This window comes from Prionailurus viverrinus, chromosome A3 (genome assembly GCF_022837055.1).
Source record: "Prionailurus viverrinus isolate Anna chromosome A3, UM_Priviv_1.0, whole genome shotgun sequence".
Classification (NCBI taxonomy): domain Eukaryota; kingdom Metazoa; phylum Chordata; class Mammalia; order Carnivora; family Felidae; genus Prionailurus; species Prionailurus viverrinus.
Genome location: NC_062563.1, coordinates 103,424,245 through 103,439,289, shown reverse-complemented (window position 1 = coordinate 103,439,289; position 15,045 = coordinate 103,424,245). Strand labels below are relative to the sequence as shown.

Here is a 15,045-nt window from a genome sequence, read left to right as displayed (position 1 = left end):
GTCATACTAGATTTGAGTAGGCCTTAATTCAATGACTGATGTCCTTATAAGAGGAGAGAAATTTGGACAGGGAGACAGAATGCCGTGCAATGATGGAGGCAGAGATTGCAGTGATGTATTTATCAGCCAGAAGCACCAGGGACTACTGACAACTACCAGATGCTAGGAAGAGACAGAGAAGGATTCTTCCCTAGAGGCTTGAGAGAAAGCATGGCCCTGATGACACCTTAATTTCAGACTTCTAGCCTCAGAACTGTAAGAGAATCAATTTCTGTTGTTTTAAGCTACCCAATTTGTTAGCAGCCCTATAAAAAAAATGAGGGTTGCTGGGGTGGCTCAGTTGGTTAAGCATGGGACTTCAGCTCAGGTCATGATCTCATGGTTCATAAGTTTGAGCCCCACGTTGGGTCAGCTCGAGCCCCACTTTGGGTGAACCCCGCTCCTCTCTCTCTCTCTGCCCCTTATGGGACTCTCTTTCTCTCTCTGCCCCTTCCTCACTTGTGCCCTCTCTCTTTCTAAAAAAAAGGAAGAAAGAAAGAAATAAAAAAAGAAAGAAGGAAAGAAAGGGAAAGAAAGGGAAAGAAAGAAAAGAAAGAAAAGAAAAGAAAAAAAAAGAAAAGAAAAGAAAAGAAAAGAGAAGAAAAGAAAGAAATGAATGAATACAAGGGCACCTGGATGGCTTAGTTGGTTAAGCGTCTGACTTCAGCTCAGGTCATGATCTTCTCACGGTTTGTGGGTTCGGGCCACACGTTGGACTCTGTGCTAACAGCTCAGAGCCTGGAGCCTGCTTCAGATTCTGTGTCTCCCTCTCTCTCTGCCCTTCCTTGCTCATGTGCTCTCTCTCTCTCTCTCAAAAATAAAATAAACGTTAGAAAAAAATTGGGAAATCCTTGAATATTTAAAAATTGAACAACACACTAATAAATGGCCTATAGATCAAAGAAGAAATCACAAGGGAACTTAGAAAATTGTTTGAATTGAAATAACATGAAAACACAACAGATCAAAATGTACTGGATGCAGCTAAAGCAGTAGTTAGTGGGAAATGTATAGCTTTAAAATCCATAAAAGGAAAAAAAAATCAGGAAATTAGAATTCATGGAAATTTAAAACTCTTGCACTACAAAAGACATCATTAAAATTGAAAAGATAAACCACAAACTGAGAGAAATATTTACCAATCATATATCTGGTGAAAGAATTCTTGGGGTGTCTGGGTGGCTCAGTTGGTTACATGTTCAACTCTTGATTTCAGCTCAGGTCATGATCTCATGGTTCATGGGTTCATGCTCCACATAGGGTTCTGTGCTGACAGTGTGGAGCCTTCTTGTGATTCCCTCTCTCCCTGCACCACCCCCCGCCAAATAAATAAATGAACGTTAAAAAAAAAAAAAAAGAATTCTTACTTCTCTCTCCTTTTCTCAGCCATTGTGCTGTGTGCGGTTGACTGTTCTTTGCCATGTCGTCTCACAAGATGTTCAGGATCAAACAATTCCTGGCCAAGAAACAAAAGCAAAATCATCCCACTCCTCATGGATTCAGATGAAAATTGGCAATAAAATCAGGTACAACTCCAAGAGGAGGCACTGGAGAAGAACCAAGCTGGGTCTATAAGGGATCACACGTGAGGTGGCAAACATATTTATGCTGCATGAAAGTTATGCCCTCAGATCCTATCACTCTGTAAACATCACTACTACTTGAACAATGGATATGTTTTATCGGGGAAATGATTTTTCTCTCTTACATGCTTCTGCACCAGTAGGTTAGTTCAACAATACATATGTGAGACCTTCTGTTTGGGGGGAAAAAAAAGAATTCTTACAAGTCAACAATAAGAAGACAACCCAGTTAAAAGTGGGCATAAGATTTAATAGACTTAAATAGATTCAATAAACTTTTCACCAAAGAAAGTACATAAAAGGCAAGTAAAAAGATGCTCAACAACAACATAATCATCAGAGAAATGCAAATTAAAGGCATGAGACACCGCTACATAGACACCTTAATGGCTATAATAAAAAAGATAATATCAAGTGTTGTCAAGGATGCAGAGAAACTGAGATCCTTGTGCATTGCAGGTGGGAATGTAAAATGGTAGGCTTCCTTTGGAAAACAGTTTGGCAGTGTCTTAAGAAGTTAAACATATGGGGCACCTGTGTGGCGCAGGTGGTTAAGCGTCCGACTTCAGCCAGGTCACGATCTCGCGGTCCGGGAGTTCGAGCCCCGCGTCAGGCTCTGGGCTGATGGCTCAGAGCCTGGAGCCTGTTTCCGATTCTGTGTCTCCCTCTCTCTCTGACCCTCCCCCGTTCATGTTCTGTCTCTCTCTGTCCCAAAAATAAACGTTGAAAAAAAAAATTAAAAAAAAAAAAGAAGTTAAACATAAATTTACCATTTTACACACAGCAATTTATTTCTTAGGAATCTACCCAAGCTGGATCTACCCAAGGTTGTTTCAGCTGGGCTGCAACCAGTAATCTAGAGGCTGGCAAGTGATCTGCCTGGAGGAGCAGGGGCCTGGTTTTTGGAGCAGAGGCTTGGAAGTGAAATGAGAATTTCAGTAGGGTCGCTGAGAAAACAGGAGAGTCACTCCTTTGCTCTACTCTAGGGCTGGGAGCTCTATGAAGAGGTAGTCTTTCCCTTTCAGTAGAGCCATCAGGGGGCACTTACATGGTCTTTCCAGCTTTGGGAGGACACCAGGCATCACAGCCCAAAGAAGGGTAGGATTCACCCTGAGGGGCACTGCAGGCTGGTGAACCACAGAGGAGGCTTGGTGAGGCTTGGCATGAGAAGGAAAGCATCCTCCCAGGAATATCTGAGGGGAAGAGAATTTCATAAGCCTCAGGAGTTATGTAAGTGAGGGAATGAACTAGCAAAACCTTGATGTTATCCTTAGTGATACCCCAGGTCACGTGAGCTTTAGGGATAAACTGGGTAAGGCAGATGTAGCCTTTGGGCTTTCCTCTGGTCAATACAGATGGGACTCAGTTTCCTTCCGTTGTGGATCCATTTCAAAACTCATTTCTTCTAAGAAATTTTCCCTGATGCGTCTACGCTCTCTCAAATACCTCTAGTATTCCTGCCTCTTTAGCATCATTAGTTATTATAGTTTTATTGGAGGGGAAAATTGTTCTTACATTTATTGATATTTTATTTGATTAAGTTTATTTTTATTTAAGTTGGTTATTCACAGGCCCGTTACTCTATGTGCAAACTCTGAGCACACATCATGCTGTAGCAACATGACCCAGGCAAAAAGAGAGTATGTGCTCCAGCAGAGGCCTCTGGATGGGAGGCATGGGCATCACCTCACGGTCACTGACACCCTGTGACTCTAGGTTTCGCAATGTCCTTTGAATGCAACTCACTGAGTTATTTTTCTATTTTTCCTATTTTCCTTTACCTCTGTGTGGGAGCTACTGCATTCATCCAGGAAGAACAGGAAATAGAGGAGAAAATGACTCCAGTGCCACATGGACATGAGCAGCTTCCTCCTACATGTTGAGATGTGAGTGTTTCTACAAGGTATTCCTGTCCCCACAACTGTCACCCCAACTCAGAATTCTAGAAACTGTAGGAATATTTGCTCCTCTAGTTAAATTCCTCTAACTAGCATCCAGAAAAAAATGTAAGCTTCCCCAGGAACAGAGCTCTGTGAAGGCAGGGACTTTGTCTTATGTCCTTTGTGCCTTGAACATTGCCTGCAACAAGAATGTGTTAAATGCAGGTTTTCTAGACCAGAAAGGTATGAGGGGCATGCCTCTTCAGGGAGGGGTGTTGAAAGGCTTCTATTGAAAAGGGAAGCAGTCTTACCTTGCTAAAGAGCAACTAAGACCTAAGTCTAAAGAAATAGTAAGTCTTATTTTATTTAGCACAACTGTGAGACAGAAAATGCTAGCTAATTAAAGGTTTTGATTAATAAGGACTTTATGATCCATTTGGTACATGGTTCACCAGCTTTGGAAGGGTTAATGCACACTTCACATTAAAACTCCATCTAACACACTTTCACTTGACCTTGATGATGATCAGGGTATTTCAAAGACTTTGGCTGAAGTAGTGTGGTACATGTGGTAAGAGAGATACAATGGGGCGACTTAATTAAAAGGCTGTGACTTTGAAATTGAGAATGCTGTCTTCAATGAGCCATTGCAGTCTGTGATGTATGGAGAGATGTGATGAATGCTGTGTTTCAGAAAGATTAATTCGGTGATGATGTTCAGGGAAGATTGGAGAGGGAAAGGGGCTGAAGCAAGAAGAGCAGCTAGAAGACAGGTGTAGTACCCAAAGCATGAAGTGAGTGTGGTAATGTTAGAGACGATGAGTGAAAAACAATTTTGAGTTGTTTGGTGTCCAAGTATAGGACACAAAGAGAAGGGAGAGGGGAAAGTGTAGTTGAGGATTTTGAAGCTTGTTTCTTAGGAGTATGACCCTCAGGCCCTTCTAAGAAAAGTCTTTGATTTAGAGGCTCCAAGTCTGGCTAGCCATGTCCTCCCTATGGATGAGACTTTTGTGAGGTCAAAGGGATATGGCCACCCAAAGACGGTTACCCTCCCACTTTCCAGAATATGCTAGGTACCTGAGAACCAGAATTTACTGTCTAAATAGCCCAGCTCTTGTCCTGAACCTGCACTGGCTTATTCGCTGGGTCTATTGTCCCAAGGGTCAATGGCATTGCTGTGCACCCCTAGGACCAAGCAGTGGCCAAAATGTAGCTGTTTGTGGGAGGTGCTGGGTGAGTGGATGGAGCCTGAATTTCCTGGATGTAGCGTCCACATGCATGTGTGCATGGCCCTTCGTGGTGCAGGATGGAGTCAAGGAAGGTAAGAAACGGGTGGGCCATGGTCAGAGGCCAGGGCCATCTCTTCCAGTATTTCCTACTTTTGGCATTGAACTTCCATGAATCTGAGCATTTAAAAAATCTTGGCCTTTCAGGTCATCCTTATCAATATATATTTGTAAGGTGGGAAGATGGGCATTTTATCTAGCAGCTTATTGGCATGGTTTATAACTTTAAAATATTTAGACATATGGTAGACATGTAGACATATGGCTTCCATTTGTACTCTTGTCCTACAACTTTAGATGTGGCCTTGCTTTTTAGCCCAACATATTCTTTATTTATAAAGTGTCTTTGTAGGACACTTCTACAAATCTCTCTTGCTGAGAGTTTACCTATTGAATTGTCCCTTAAGATAGCTAGTTCAGTTTTTTGTTAACCAGCTTCCCAGTTTTTAAAATTATTAATTTGCAATTCCTCGTGTATCCTAAATATGGGTCCTCTGTCCGATAGGTATGTATAAACACACACACACACCAGACATCATATCCTATTCTGTGGCTTTCCTTTTGATTCTCTGGATGGTGTCTTTGGATAAATAAAAGTTATTTTTAAGGTTGTCAATTCATCCGTTTTTTTTCCTTTACTTCTAAAGATTTTTATGTTCTCTTTAAGATCTTTACCTGGAATAAGGTCATAAGATTTTCTCTCTTTTTTAAGATTTTCTCCCGTTTTCTTTTAAAAGCTTTCTTGCTTTACTTTCACATCTACATGCATCAGATCACAATGAATCTGCAACTGGTTTTGTGAGTGGCAGAGGTCAAGATTAATTTTGTTTTCCAAATGTATATCCATTGACCCAGCTTCATTTATTGAAAAGTCCATCCTTTTTCCCTTTGTACTGCAAAGAAACCTTTGACCCTTTATTATGAACCAAGACTACATGTATCAATAGATAGATAGCGTTCCTTTGGTCTGTTTGTCTCTCCTGTGCCCAAACCGTACTCTCTTAATTACTACAGCTTTGTACTTACTTAAATACTGTAACTTTTATAGGTCTTGACATCTGCTAGTGTTGTGTTCCAACTTTCTTCTTCAAGATTGCTTTAGTTATCCTCGGACCTTTGCATTTCTGTATAAATTTTAGAGCTGCCTTGTCCATTTACATTCCGCAGACTTGGGACTGTGCCTCGGAACTTTTCAATTTTACCCATAAAACGTCCCTTCGCAACAGTGGGTGGAAGAGCCGCAGCGACGCGCGCTGAAAGGGATCCTCCGCCGGTACCGCCCCCTGGATGGGACCCGGGACTCAGGGGCACGCGCCCAGTCTCCTGTGTCCCCACGCTGCGCCAAGGCCGCGCTCGCCCCCGCCAGCCCCCGGGCGGCCCCCAACCGGGTCCGAGACGCGCTGCGGAGCCGGGGCGCACGAGTCCCCCACCCCCCGGCCCAGGCGGGGGCGGCCGCGCGGCATCACGGGGCGGAGGCGGGGCCGCGCCGGCAGGTGGGCGCGGCCTCCGGGCTGACGCGCGGGCGCCGGGGCGCAGCGCCGCCGGGACCCTAGTGGCGCGGGGAGCCGGCGCGGCGGCGGCGGCGGCGGCGGGGGCCGGACGCGGCGGGCGCCCGGGCGGGTTCCGCGCTGAGCCGCCACCTCGGCCGGCTGGTCTTTGCGGCGGCTGCCCGGGCGGCCCGGGCGCACGGCCCTTCGCCATGTATACCTTCGTGGTGCGCGACGAGAACAGCAGCGTCTACGCCGAGGTCTCGCGGCTGCTGCTCGCCACCGGCCACTGGAAGAGGCTCAGGCGAGACAACCCCAGGTTCAACCTGATGCTGGGCGAGAGGAACCGGCTGCCTTTCGGGAGATTGGGTGAGCGCTTCCCCCTCCCCGCCCTCCCGCTCCTCCCACGGCCCGTTAGCAGCAGCGCTTTTGTCTTAAGGTCATATATCTTCCCCTGCGTCGTTCCCCGGGCAGAGAAAAAATGGACCCATAAAGGTCTAAACCCACCGCTTTGCATGCCTTCCCGTTCCCGAAATCGGATTCGTGGCCGCCGCTGCCTGTGGACAATGGCTGGTGCCTGCAGCCCGGGGGGTTGGGTGGGGGGGCGTCGGCCGCGCGCTCCCGCACTGCCCCGGCCCGACGCCCCCAAATCGCGCAGGGCCGCGGGGCAGAGCTGGGGCGGGGCAAGGCCCCGCTGAGCCGGCGTCGGACCTCCTGCTGGAGTCCTCTTGCGAATTTTCTGCGCTGAGGATTTCACCGTGACTGGTGTTGGCGCGGGAGGGATCCTTGTGTGTGTTGAAAACCCTGCGGATTCAGCTACCCGAAGGCTCAGATCAACTGGGGATTTGGAAAAGACCTCTGGGTTCCCAAAGCAGGAGCTGCAGAAGTGAGCCAAGCTCGGGCCAGGGCGGAAGGAAGGGTGTCTGATTTAGACCTTTCCTGAGGTTCCCCGAAGTATATGTTTTCACAGTTGTGTGTTGAATGCAGATTTTGCACGATGGCTTCACCCTGCGTCCCACTTCTCTGCCCTGCTCACCCCGAGAGAGTTACCTTCACTCCCATGGTCGATGCCAGTTTGGCATCATGTCTACATCCATATCCACATCCTCGCCTGTAGGGAGGGGCACGGGAAAGGAGAAGACCGGCAGCTCCCTTCTAGATGACGTAATCCACAAGTTGTGCAGATCACTTCAACTTACATCCCATTGACCTGAACCATCTCGTGGCCTCTCCTCACTGCGCAGTCATCCCGGAGATGCAGCCTCTGTTCCTTGCCAAAATTCTCCCGGGGCGGGGACCAAACAGATTTGCCAAAGACGGAAGAGGAGGATCGATAATGAGGAAAAGTCATCTCTGTCTTAAAGGGCAGTCCAGAGAGAGCGGTGTTCTGTGTCCAGCAGAGGACATAGTTTTTAGAAAAGAGGTGTGGTCAGAGGGTAGAGAGGCTGAATGAGCAGACTGAAAATAGGCCATTTGGAACTCACTGGCTACTTCCATAGAGCCTTTGGGCGGGGGGTGTGTGCAGTTGTAATGATTTCAGGAATGAAGGGTGTTGTAGCATAGCCTTATCGAAATTTTTTCTTTGGAATGCACTTTTTGCTGCTATACAAATTTAGGATGTATGATGAGGACTCCATGGAGGGAGTGATTCCAACCCCCAGCAATCTTGGAATACAGGGAATGTGCCTGGAGATTCCCTTTTGTTAAACTGTCTCTCCAGGAAGCCCTCAGCAAAGAGAATACCTTCCCTGAAGGAAGAACTACTTATAGTTGAGAACATATATTTCCTTCTTGCTCTGTCCACATCCCTGCCTGCCTGACTTACCTTCCTCTATAGACTGGGCAGTGCCTGGCTGTAAAAGCTTAGGGGGAAATCCTAATATTCAAAACTGGCAAAAATGTCTCTGTTGGGGCTGAAGCAGGGGTGGTTTTGCATTGCTATGGTGCTCAGGACTGGGGGGAAGGCCAGAAACTTACAGGGTCCAAATCCTAAACAGGTACCACAAAGTCAACAGATGGTAAGAAAACATTTGGTTTTTGTGGAAAAGAAAACAGCATCACACAAGCAAAATGGTTATATGTCTTCACTGTTAGAGATGTTTAGTTTTTGCTTCAGTGCATTGTGTGAAACCCAAGGAGATGGCTTATAGAGCCAGATAAAGTCTCAGGAATGCCCTTGCCATGGGGATGAGAAGGTAGGCGCAGGTGTGAGGCAGGTTCATCTGTCCCAGGGAGACAGTGAGAGCAAGTTAGTACCTAAATATTTTTATTTGATTATATGCTGTTCTCAGATGTATCCTTTTTACCTCTGGCATCTTCTACTCAGACTCCCTTTGTTTGGTTTTACTTTTATTTTTGTTGCTGGAAATTGAATGCATTTTGTTAGGAATTTAAACAAATACTAAGGCTTTTGTTCTTGTTTGTATCCTCACTGCTCTGTTTTATGGAGGAGGGGACATGCGGTAGGATTCATTGAAAATGAGTTTCTCTGTGGGAGATATACAGAAGAAAGTCTTCAGGGCTTCTGATTTTATAGACATGGCTTCTCTACTATCTTCCTTCACCTCTTGTGGCTCTCCCAGAAGCTCACAGAGTTAGACATGCTTGAAGACAGTAATATCCTAGTCCTAGTGCTTCTTTGGTGGCTATAGAAAGCAAGGTTAGGGGTGCCAAGGCGTCACTGTTGAAGTCCTACTGTGCTTGGGGTGCCTGGGTGGCTCAGTCAGTTAAGCATCTGACTTCAGCTCAGGTCATGATCTCACGGTTCATGGGTTCGACCCCCACGTCAGGCTCTGTGCTGACAGCTCAGAGCCTGAAGCCTGCTTCGGATTCTATGTCTCCTTTCTCTCTCTCTCTCTCTCTGCCCCTCCCCAGCTCACGCTCTGTCTCTCTTCCACAAATAGATAAATATTTCTAAAGTGTAAAAAAAAATAAAGTCCTACTATGCAGAGACTACTAAGTCCCTATGTGTGAAGCCAAGAGTAGGGTTTGGGGAGGATCAAAGAGAGGTGAAATAGAAAATACCCTTCCGCCCTAAGAAGAAAAAACAAAGGCAGCAGTGGTGTTCAGCAGACCTAGGATATTTGTATCTTTAATATCCACTCTGGGGAGGGGGAGGGTTTCTGGTTCCGTGCTGTGGGAGGGGGTACAGGTGCAGGGCAATGGAATTGTTCCATTTCCACCAACCAGTCTTGAAATGAGAGAAGGAAAAGCTGGGCATGACACAGCTGTTCTCTCTTCTGCGTGCTGGTGCTGACATTGTCGTTTCCCACCTGTCCTCTTTCCCTTCTGAGCCTCCTCTTTCCTTTATAGGTCACGAGCCTGGGCTGATGCAGTTGGTGAATTACTACAGGGGGGCTGACAAACTGTGTCGCAAAGCTTCTTTAGTGAAGTAAGTGTTGAAGATTCATTTGCAGTCTATTACATAAATGTTTTCAACTTTCATCCTGAAGCCCTTTAGCAAAAATGTGGGATTTTTTTTTTCTGGACAAAAATACTTTTGTCTAAAAAGCCAACAATATTAGTTCCGGAGTATCCTCCATGCTACTTTGATTACAGTCTAAAACTTTGCTGTTTGCGCCTGATAAATCCTGTCTCTTAGGTGAGGCTACCTAGAAGCAGAACGGGAGGCCCAGGTTTCTTATGTGGTGGGTGACTAATGGCAGGGGAGTGGAGGGGTGGAGGTGAAGGCTCTTGGGAGAAACTCATCCAGAAGCAAGGTGGGGGGCCAGACAGCAGGGGAGGAAGCCAAGCAAAGACACGGTTTCAGCTGAAGTCTCTCCTCAGCCTGACTCCATGGAGCTCGGGAATAAATGGTACCTCCGAACTGAGACGAGAGGACCTGGCTTCTGTCCTCTAATACCAGTCAGCCACTGGCTGTTAGGGGAAGTGGAGAATGTAGCTTCCCCTCCATTTCTGGACAGGGGCTAGACCCTGCAGAAGAGGCATACGTGAGCTCTTGACAGCCAGCTCATAGCAGCCAGGGGTCCCAGAAAGGACACCCAGGCAGGGTATAACAGTCAGTATCTGCTATACTGCCCACCTCCAAGCAGTGGGGTTATGGCTAGGTGTCATAAGAACGGTCCCATAAGGTAGGGGGAAACAGTATTATACAGGGATTAAGGGGGAGGATTAGCAGCTTGGGTTTTAATCCCAGCTCTCCCTCTCATTAGCTTGGGTGTATTTCCTCATCCCCCCAGGCCTCAGAATCTACCTCACAAGGTGGCTGTGAGGATTAGCTAAGGCGACACATGTAACGTATATGGCACAGTGGTAGTAAGTACCGGACTCTGTGCCTTGGTTTCTCCTTCTGTAAATAAAACGGGGATAATAGTAACCACCTCAGGGTCGTTGTAAGAATTACTTGAGTTCATTTATACGCTGGCTTTGAATAATGTCTGTCTCATAGTTCACACTACATAAGTAAAAGCTACTACTACTGTTACTATGCCTGTCACTGCTATTATTGTTATCATTTCAGTAGGAAAGAACTGGGTAGTGCCACCCCCAATCAGGGTTGTAATGAGTCTCCAGTTTTCTTTCCATGAAGACCAGTGAACATGCGTGTGTAGCCTAACAAATCCTTTAGGGAGGAAGACACTGGAAGATATGACTCAACGCAAATGCTCTTTTCCCCACTCACATTTCACTCTGGGCCCTATCTATTTACTAAGTTGAGTGTTCATGGCATTAGCTTCCCCTTTTTTTTTTTTTTTTAAATTTTAAAAAAAAAATTTTTTTTTTTCAACGTTTATTTATTTTTGGGACAGAGAGAGACAGAGCATGAACGGGGGAGGGGCAGAGAGAGAGGCAGACACAGAATCAGAAACAGGCTCCAGGCTCTGAGCCATCAGCCCAGAGCCCGACGCGGGGCTCGAACTCACGGACCGCGAGATCGTGACCTGGCTGAAGTCGGACGCTTAACCGACTGCACCACCCAGGCGCCCCTAGCTTCCCCTTTTTGTCCACACTCATTGGCCCCAGTAACTTACATATCCAGTTCTGTCTGTGATGGATTTTCATGATTCACCATCCACCCCTAAAGGTGAGTGAAGCTTTCTGAATTCCTATTACATATTTACATGTTTAGAACACAAAAGATTATTTCACCAGAACTAAGAGTAGAAGTGGGACATGATTATTTATCCATATCATTCATTTAAAAAAATTTTTTTAAGGTTTATTCAATCTTTTTTCTACTGTGACTTTTTTTTTATCTGAGGATAAAGGGAGAATTTAGCTTTTAGAAGTATGAACAGAGGATGTTGTAAAAATTATGTACGTAACATTCTACATATTTGCATAGTTAGTTATAATGAAGTGGCATGACCACGTGACTGGGGTCCTGATCGGGTCTGAGTAGGTATGTAGATCTCTGTGACCCTGGACAACACCGCTCTAAATCCCAGTGACCCATCTGTCAGTGTGGATGGGGATGATTATGCTTGTTCTTTGCCCCTCTGTGACATGTGACATGGTCTGTGATGACACCTTGTAAATGGTGACATGGTTTATGCAGGCTGGGGGTTGTGATTATCCTCATAAGCTTCCTTCATTCTCTTAGGTGGCTGGCAAGGGATTGTAGTAGTTCCAGGAAGCGATGGTTCCCTTTGTCATTTTGTCTCTCTCCATAATTTTGTATGGCTTCGGAGGGCTCCAAAGAGTAAAAAATGTAATTTCCTCATTTTAATGTAGGGCAGAATGGCAACTCATAGAGGATAACTGGGTTGCCCATTGCCATAGCGGTTAATGTCGTTACACGTTGTGCAGTTCCAGTCTGTACAAATGAACCTATGGGCCATGTGACTGGGCATCCCTCACAGGGCTTCCTAGAGTCTCGATAGTGTTCTCCACTGGACCCTTGACAGCAAGTGCCTTCCTCCTGTTACTTCAGGGACTTTGACAAATTCATCAACACCCTGTGGCTGTAGTCTCAGAGCCCTGAGTGGCTTTTCTCTCTGACCTAGGTTGAAGGCTTTCTTTTTCTCCTGTGAAGTTTTTCCCCTAATATATATAAATGAGCCTCCATTTGTGATTTCCTTCTAAATGGGTTTCTGAGAGAATGGAACAATTGCAAAGGATGCTGTCCAGCAGAAACAGAATGCCAGCCACATGTGTAATTTTAAATTTCCTGGTAGCCACATTAAAATAAATACAAAGAAATAGGTGCAATATATTTTACTTTTTTTTTAATTGTTAAAACATTTTTATTACAAAATCTATAAATTAATCATTTTGGTAAAGTTATTTAATAATTTAAAATCCTTGATATCCACAGAAATCTATTTGTGCTTTCTACTACTCTCCCTTGAATCCTAACTTTAAACTTGTTTTTATTGGGTTTGGGTATACATACCATGGTAACATTATGAAATGTTTGGTCCAGGGGCGCCTGGGTGGCTCAGTCGGTTAAGCGGCCGATTTCGGCTCAGGTCATGATCTCGCGGTCCATGGGTTAGAGCCCCGCGTCGGGCTCTGTGCTGACAGCTCAGAGCCTGGAGCCTGTTTCGGATTCTGTGTCTCCCTCTCTCTGACCCTCCCCCATTCGTGCTCTGTCTCTCTCTGTCTCAAAAATAAATAAACATTAAAAAAAAATTAAAAAAAAAATGAAATGTTTGGTCCATTGTAGAAGCTTGTGTTGACCTTTTTCTATTTAAACAATTGTTTCAAAAGCTGAGCCTGAAAATATTTTATACACTACAACAAAAATCACTGCATTTAGAATTGATGTTACAGCAAATGATCATAGTTTATTTCTTTTTTAAGCCAAAATGGAATGTCGGTTTCCTAATTCCTTCATAGTTCCTTCTATCAGATGGTAGATGGAATAATAATTACACAACAACGTATTTCTGACTTCTCCAGCTATTTTATTTGTAAATATAAACACTCTTCGTTCCTTTTTCTTGATATCTTTAGCTGTTATAAGGAGGTCAGTATTGAGAACAGGTTGGCATTGGACAAATTTTCTTTTTACCTCCTGGTCGAAAAACATTTGAGAGGAAGAATTTTAAAGATTAAATCCATTATTTCATACTCGTTGAAGCAGTTCTTACTGTAGCTTATGAGTTGATTGAGTCAACCCTGGGAAATCCTGAATATTTCTTCTCGCTTTTATGGAACAATGAATTCTGTTCTCTGCTGGAACTGAATGAGAGTGTGGTGAGGCGATGGCAGGGGGCTGGTTGGTCACAACAAGCTTCAAATGAAAACCTGTCTTGCTAGACTGACTGAAGTCCTTGGAGACCTGGCCTTGCTGATTCCAAATTTGACTTGATTAATTTCCTCAAGGTGATCAGTTCTTTGGTGATAGATTAATATTTTACTTTAATAATATATTTTATTTAACCAGAAAAATCCAAAATAATCAGTTTGATATGTTACTAATATAAAAACAATTAATGAGATATTTTATAGATTTTGTTCTCTGAGTCTTCAAACTCTGGTGTAAGTTCACATTTTTGGAACATCTTAATCCAGACACTAAATTTTCATCTAAAACCCTTGCTCTGTATTTAGATTTCATGAACATTTATGGTTGAAATGTTGATTTACATACTCAAGTTGTTCCCACGTAAAGTTTTTCGGTAACTCAATGAAAAATCATTTTCCTTTCATAGTTGCAGACACATTGGCAAAACTGGTTCATATTTTTAGAAGAATGACTTGAGTTTTCAGAACTATATCTAAGTTAAATAAATTCATCAACTCTTATGTCAACACGTATTATTAATATCTAATTCATTCTTTTTTTTTTAATTTTTTTTTTTAACGTTTATTTACCTTTGAGACAGAGAGAGACAGAGCATGAATGGGGGAGGGTCAGAGAGAGAGAGGGAGACACTGAATCTGAAACAGGCTCCGGGCTCTGAGCAGTCAGCACAGAGCCCGACGCGGGGCTCGAACTCACGAACCGTGAGATCATGACCTGAGCCGAAGTTGGCTGCTTAACCGACTGAGCCACCCAGGCGCCCCTATTAATATCTAATTCAAAAGAGTTATTGAATAAAGTGAAAAGAAATTCTAAATTTAGCAATGTCAACAAAGTGTTCTTAAAACTTTTCTTTAGTTTTTGTAGCCAATTTGCATAATGCTGTCTATTTCAATTTAAATCTTCTACATACTGAATCATGCTCTTTTTAAATGTTTATTTCTTTATTTTGAGAGAGAGAAACAGAGAGAGAAAGCATGTGCACATGCCCATACACAAGTTGGGGAAGGGCAGAGAGAGCGAGAGAATCCCAAGCAGGCTCCATGCTGTCAAGCGCTGTGCCTGAAGCAGGGCTTGATCTTATTAACTGAGATCATGACCTCAGCTGAAATCCAGAGTCAGATGCTTAACCAGCTGAGCCACCCAGGCTCTCCTCTACTGAGTCATGTTATAAAAATATGTGAAATCATTATTGTTGGCTGTGTTATGAAATTGGAGCATAAATTCTCACACCTGTCTGGTTAGGTCATAAATAAGATCTCCTTTTCCCTTCCTTGGAGCTTCAACTTTAGCTTGATCGCCTAGAGCGTATATTGATGAGAAGATGTAAATCACACTGCCGCTTTTTATCTTTGATTACTGAATAAAATAATTATTGATTTGGGAAGCATTTTCTTTTATTTCAAGAGAATCTGATTTGGAGTTGACAATATAGTGAATCTTTGTAGAACTCCTTTCTCTCAATTAGTGAACACTGGCAAAGAACACAGTATCATTAAATCTATTGTCTTCTGTTTCTTTCAACAGTTCCATACTGGGGAATCATTGTAGCATTTGCAA

At 44.2% G+C, this 15,045-nt stretch overlaps 1 protein-coding gene and 1 pseudogene across 1 annotated transcript in view; both read left to right on the top strand.

The window, feature by feature from the left end:
• Positions 1–1,459: 1,459 nt before the first annotated feature.
• Positions 1,460–1,614, top strand: LOC125163006 (60S ribosomal protein L39-like; annotated as a pseudogene).
• Positions 1,615–6,386: 4,772 nt separating this feature from the next.
• TTL (tubulin tyrosine ligase) overlaps positions 6,387–15,045 on the top strand; it is a 41,610-nt gene continuing 32,951 nt past the window's right edge. The window contains exons 1-2 of the mRNA XM_047854107.1: positions 6,387–6,644; positions 9,588–9,666. Of these exons, the coding sequence (XP_047710063.1) occupies positions 6,488–6,644; positions 9,588–9,666 (236 nt within the window). The 5' untranslated portion in view covers positions 6,387–6,487. The remainder of the gene's footprint in view (positions 6,645–9,587; positions 9,667–15,045) is intronic.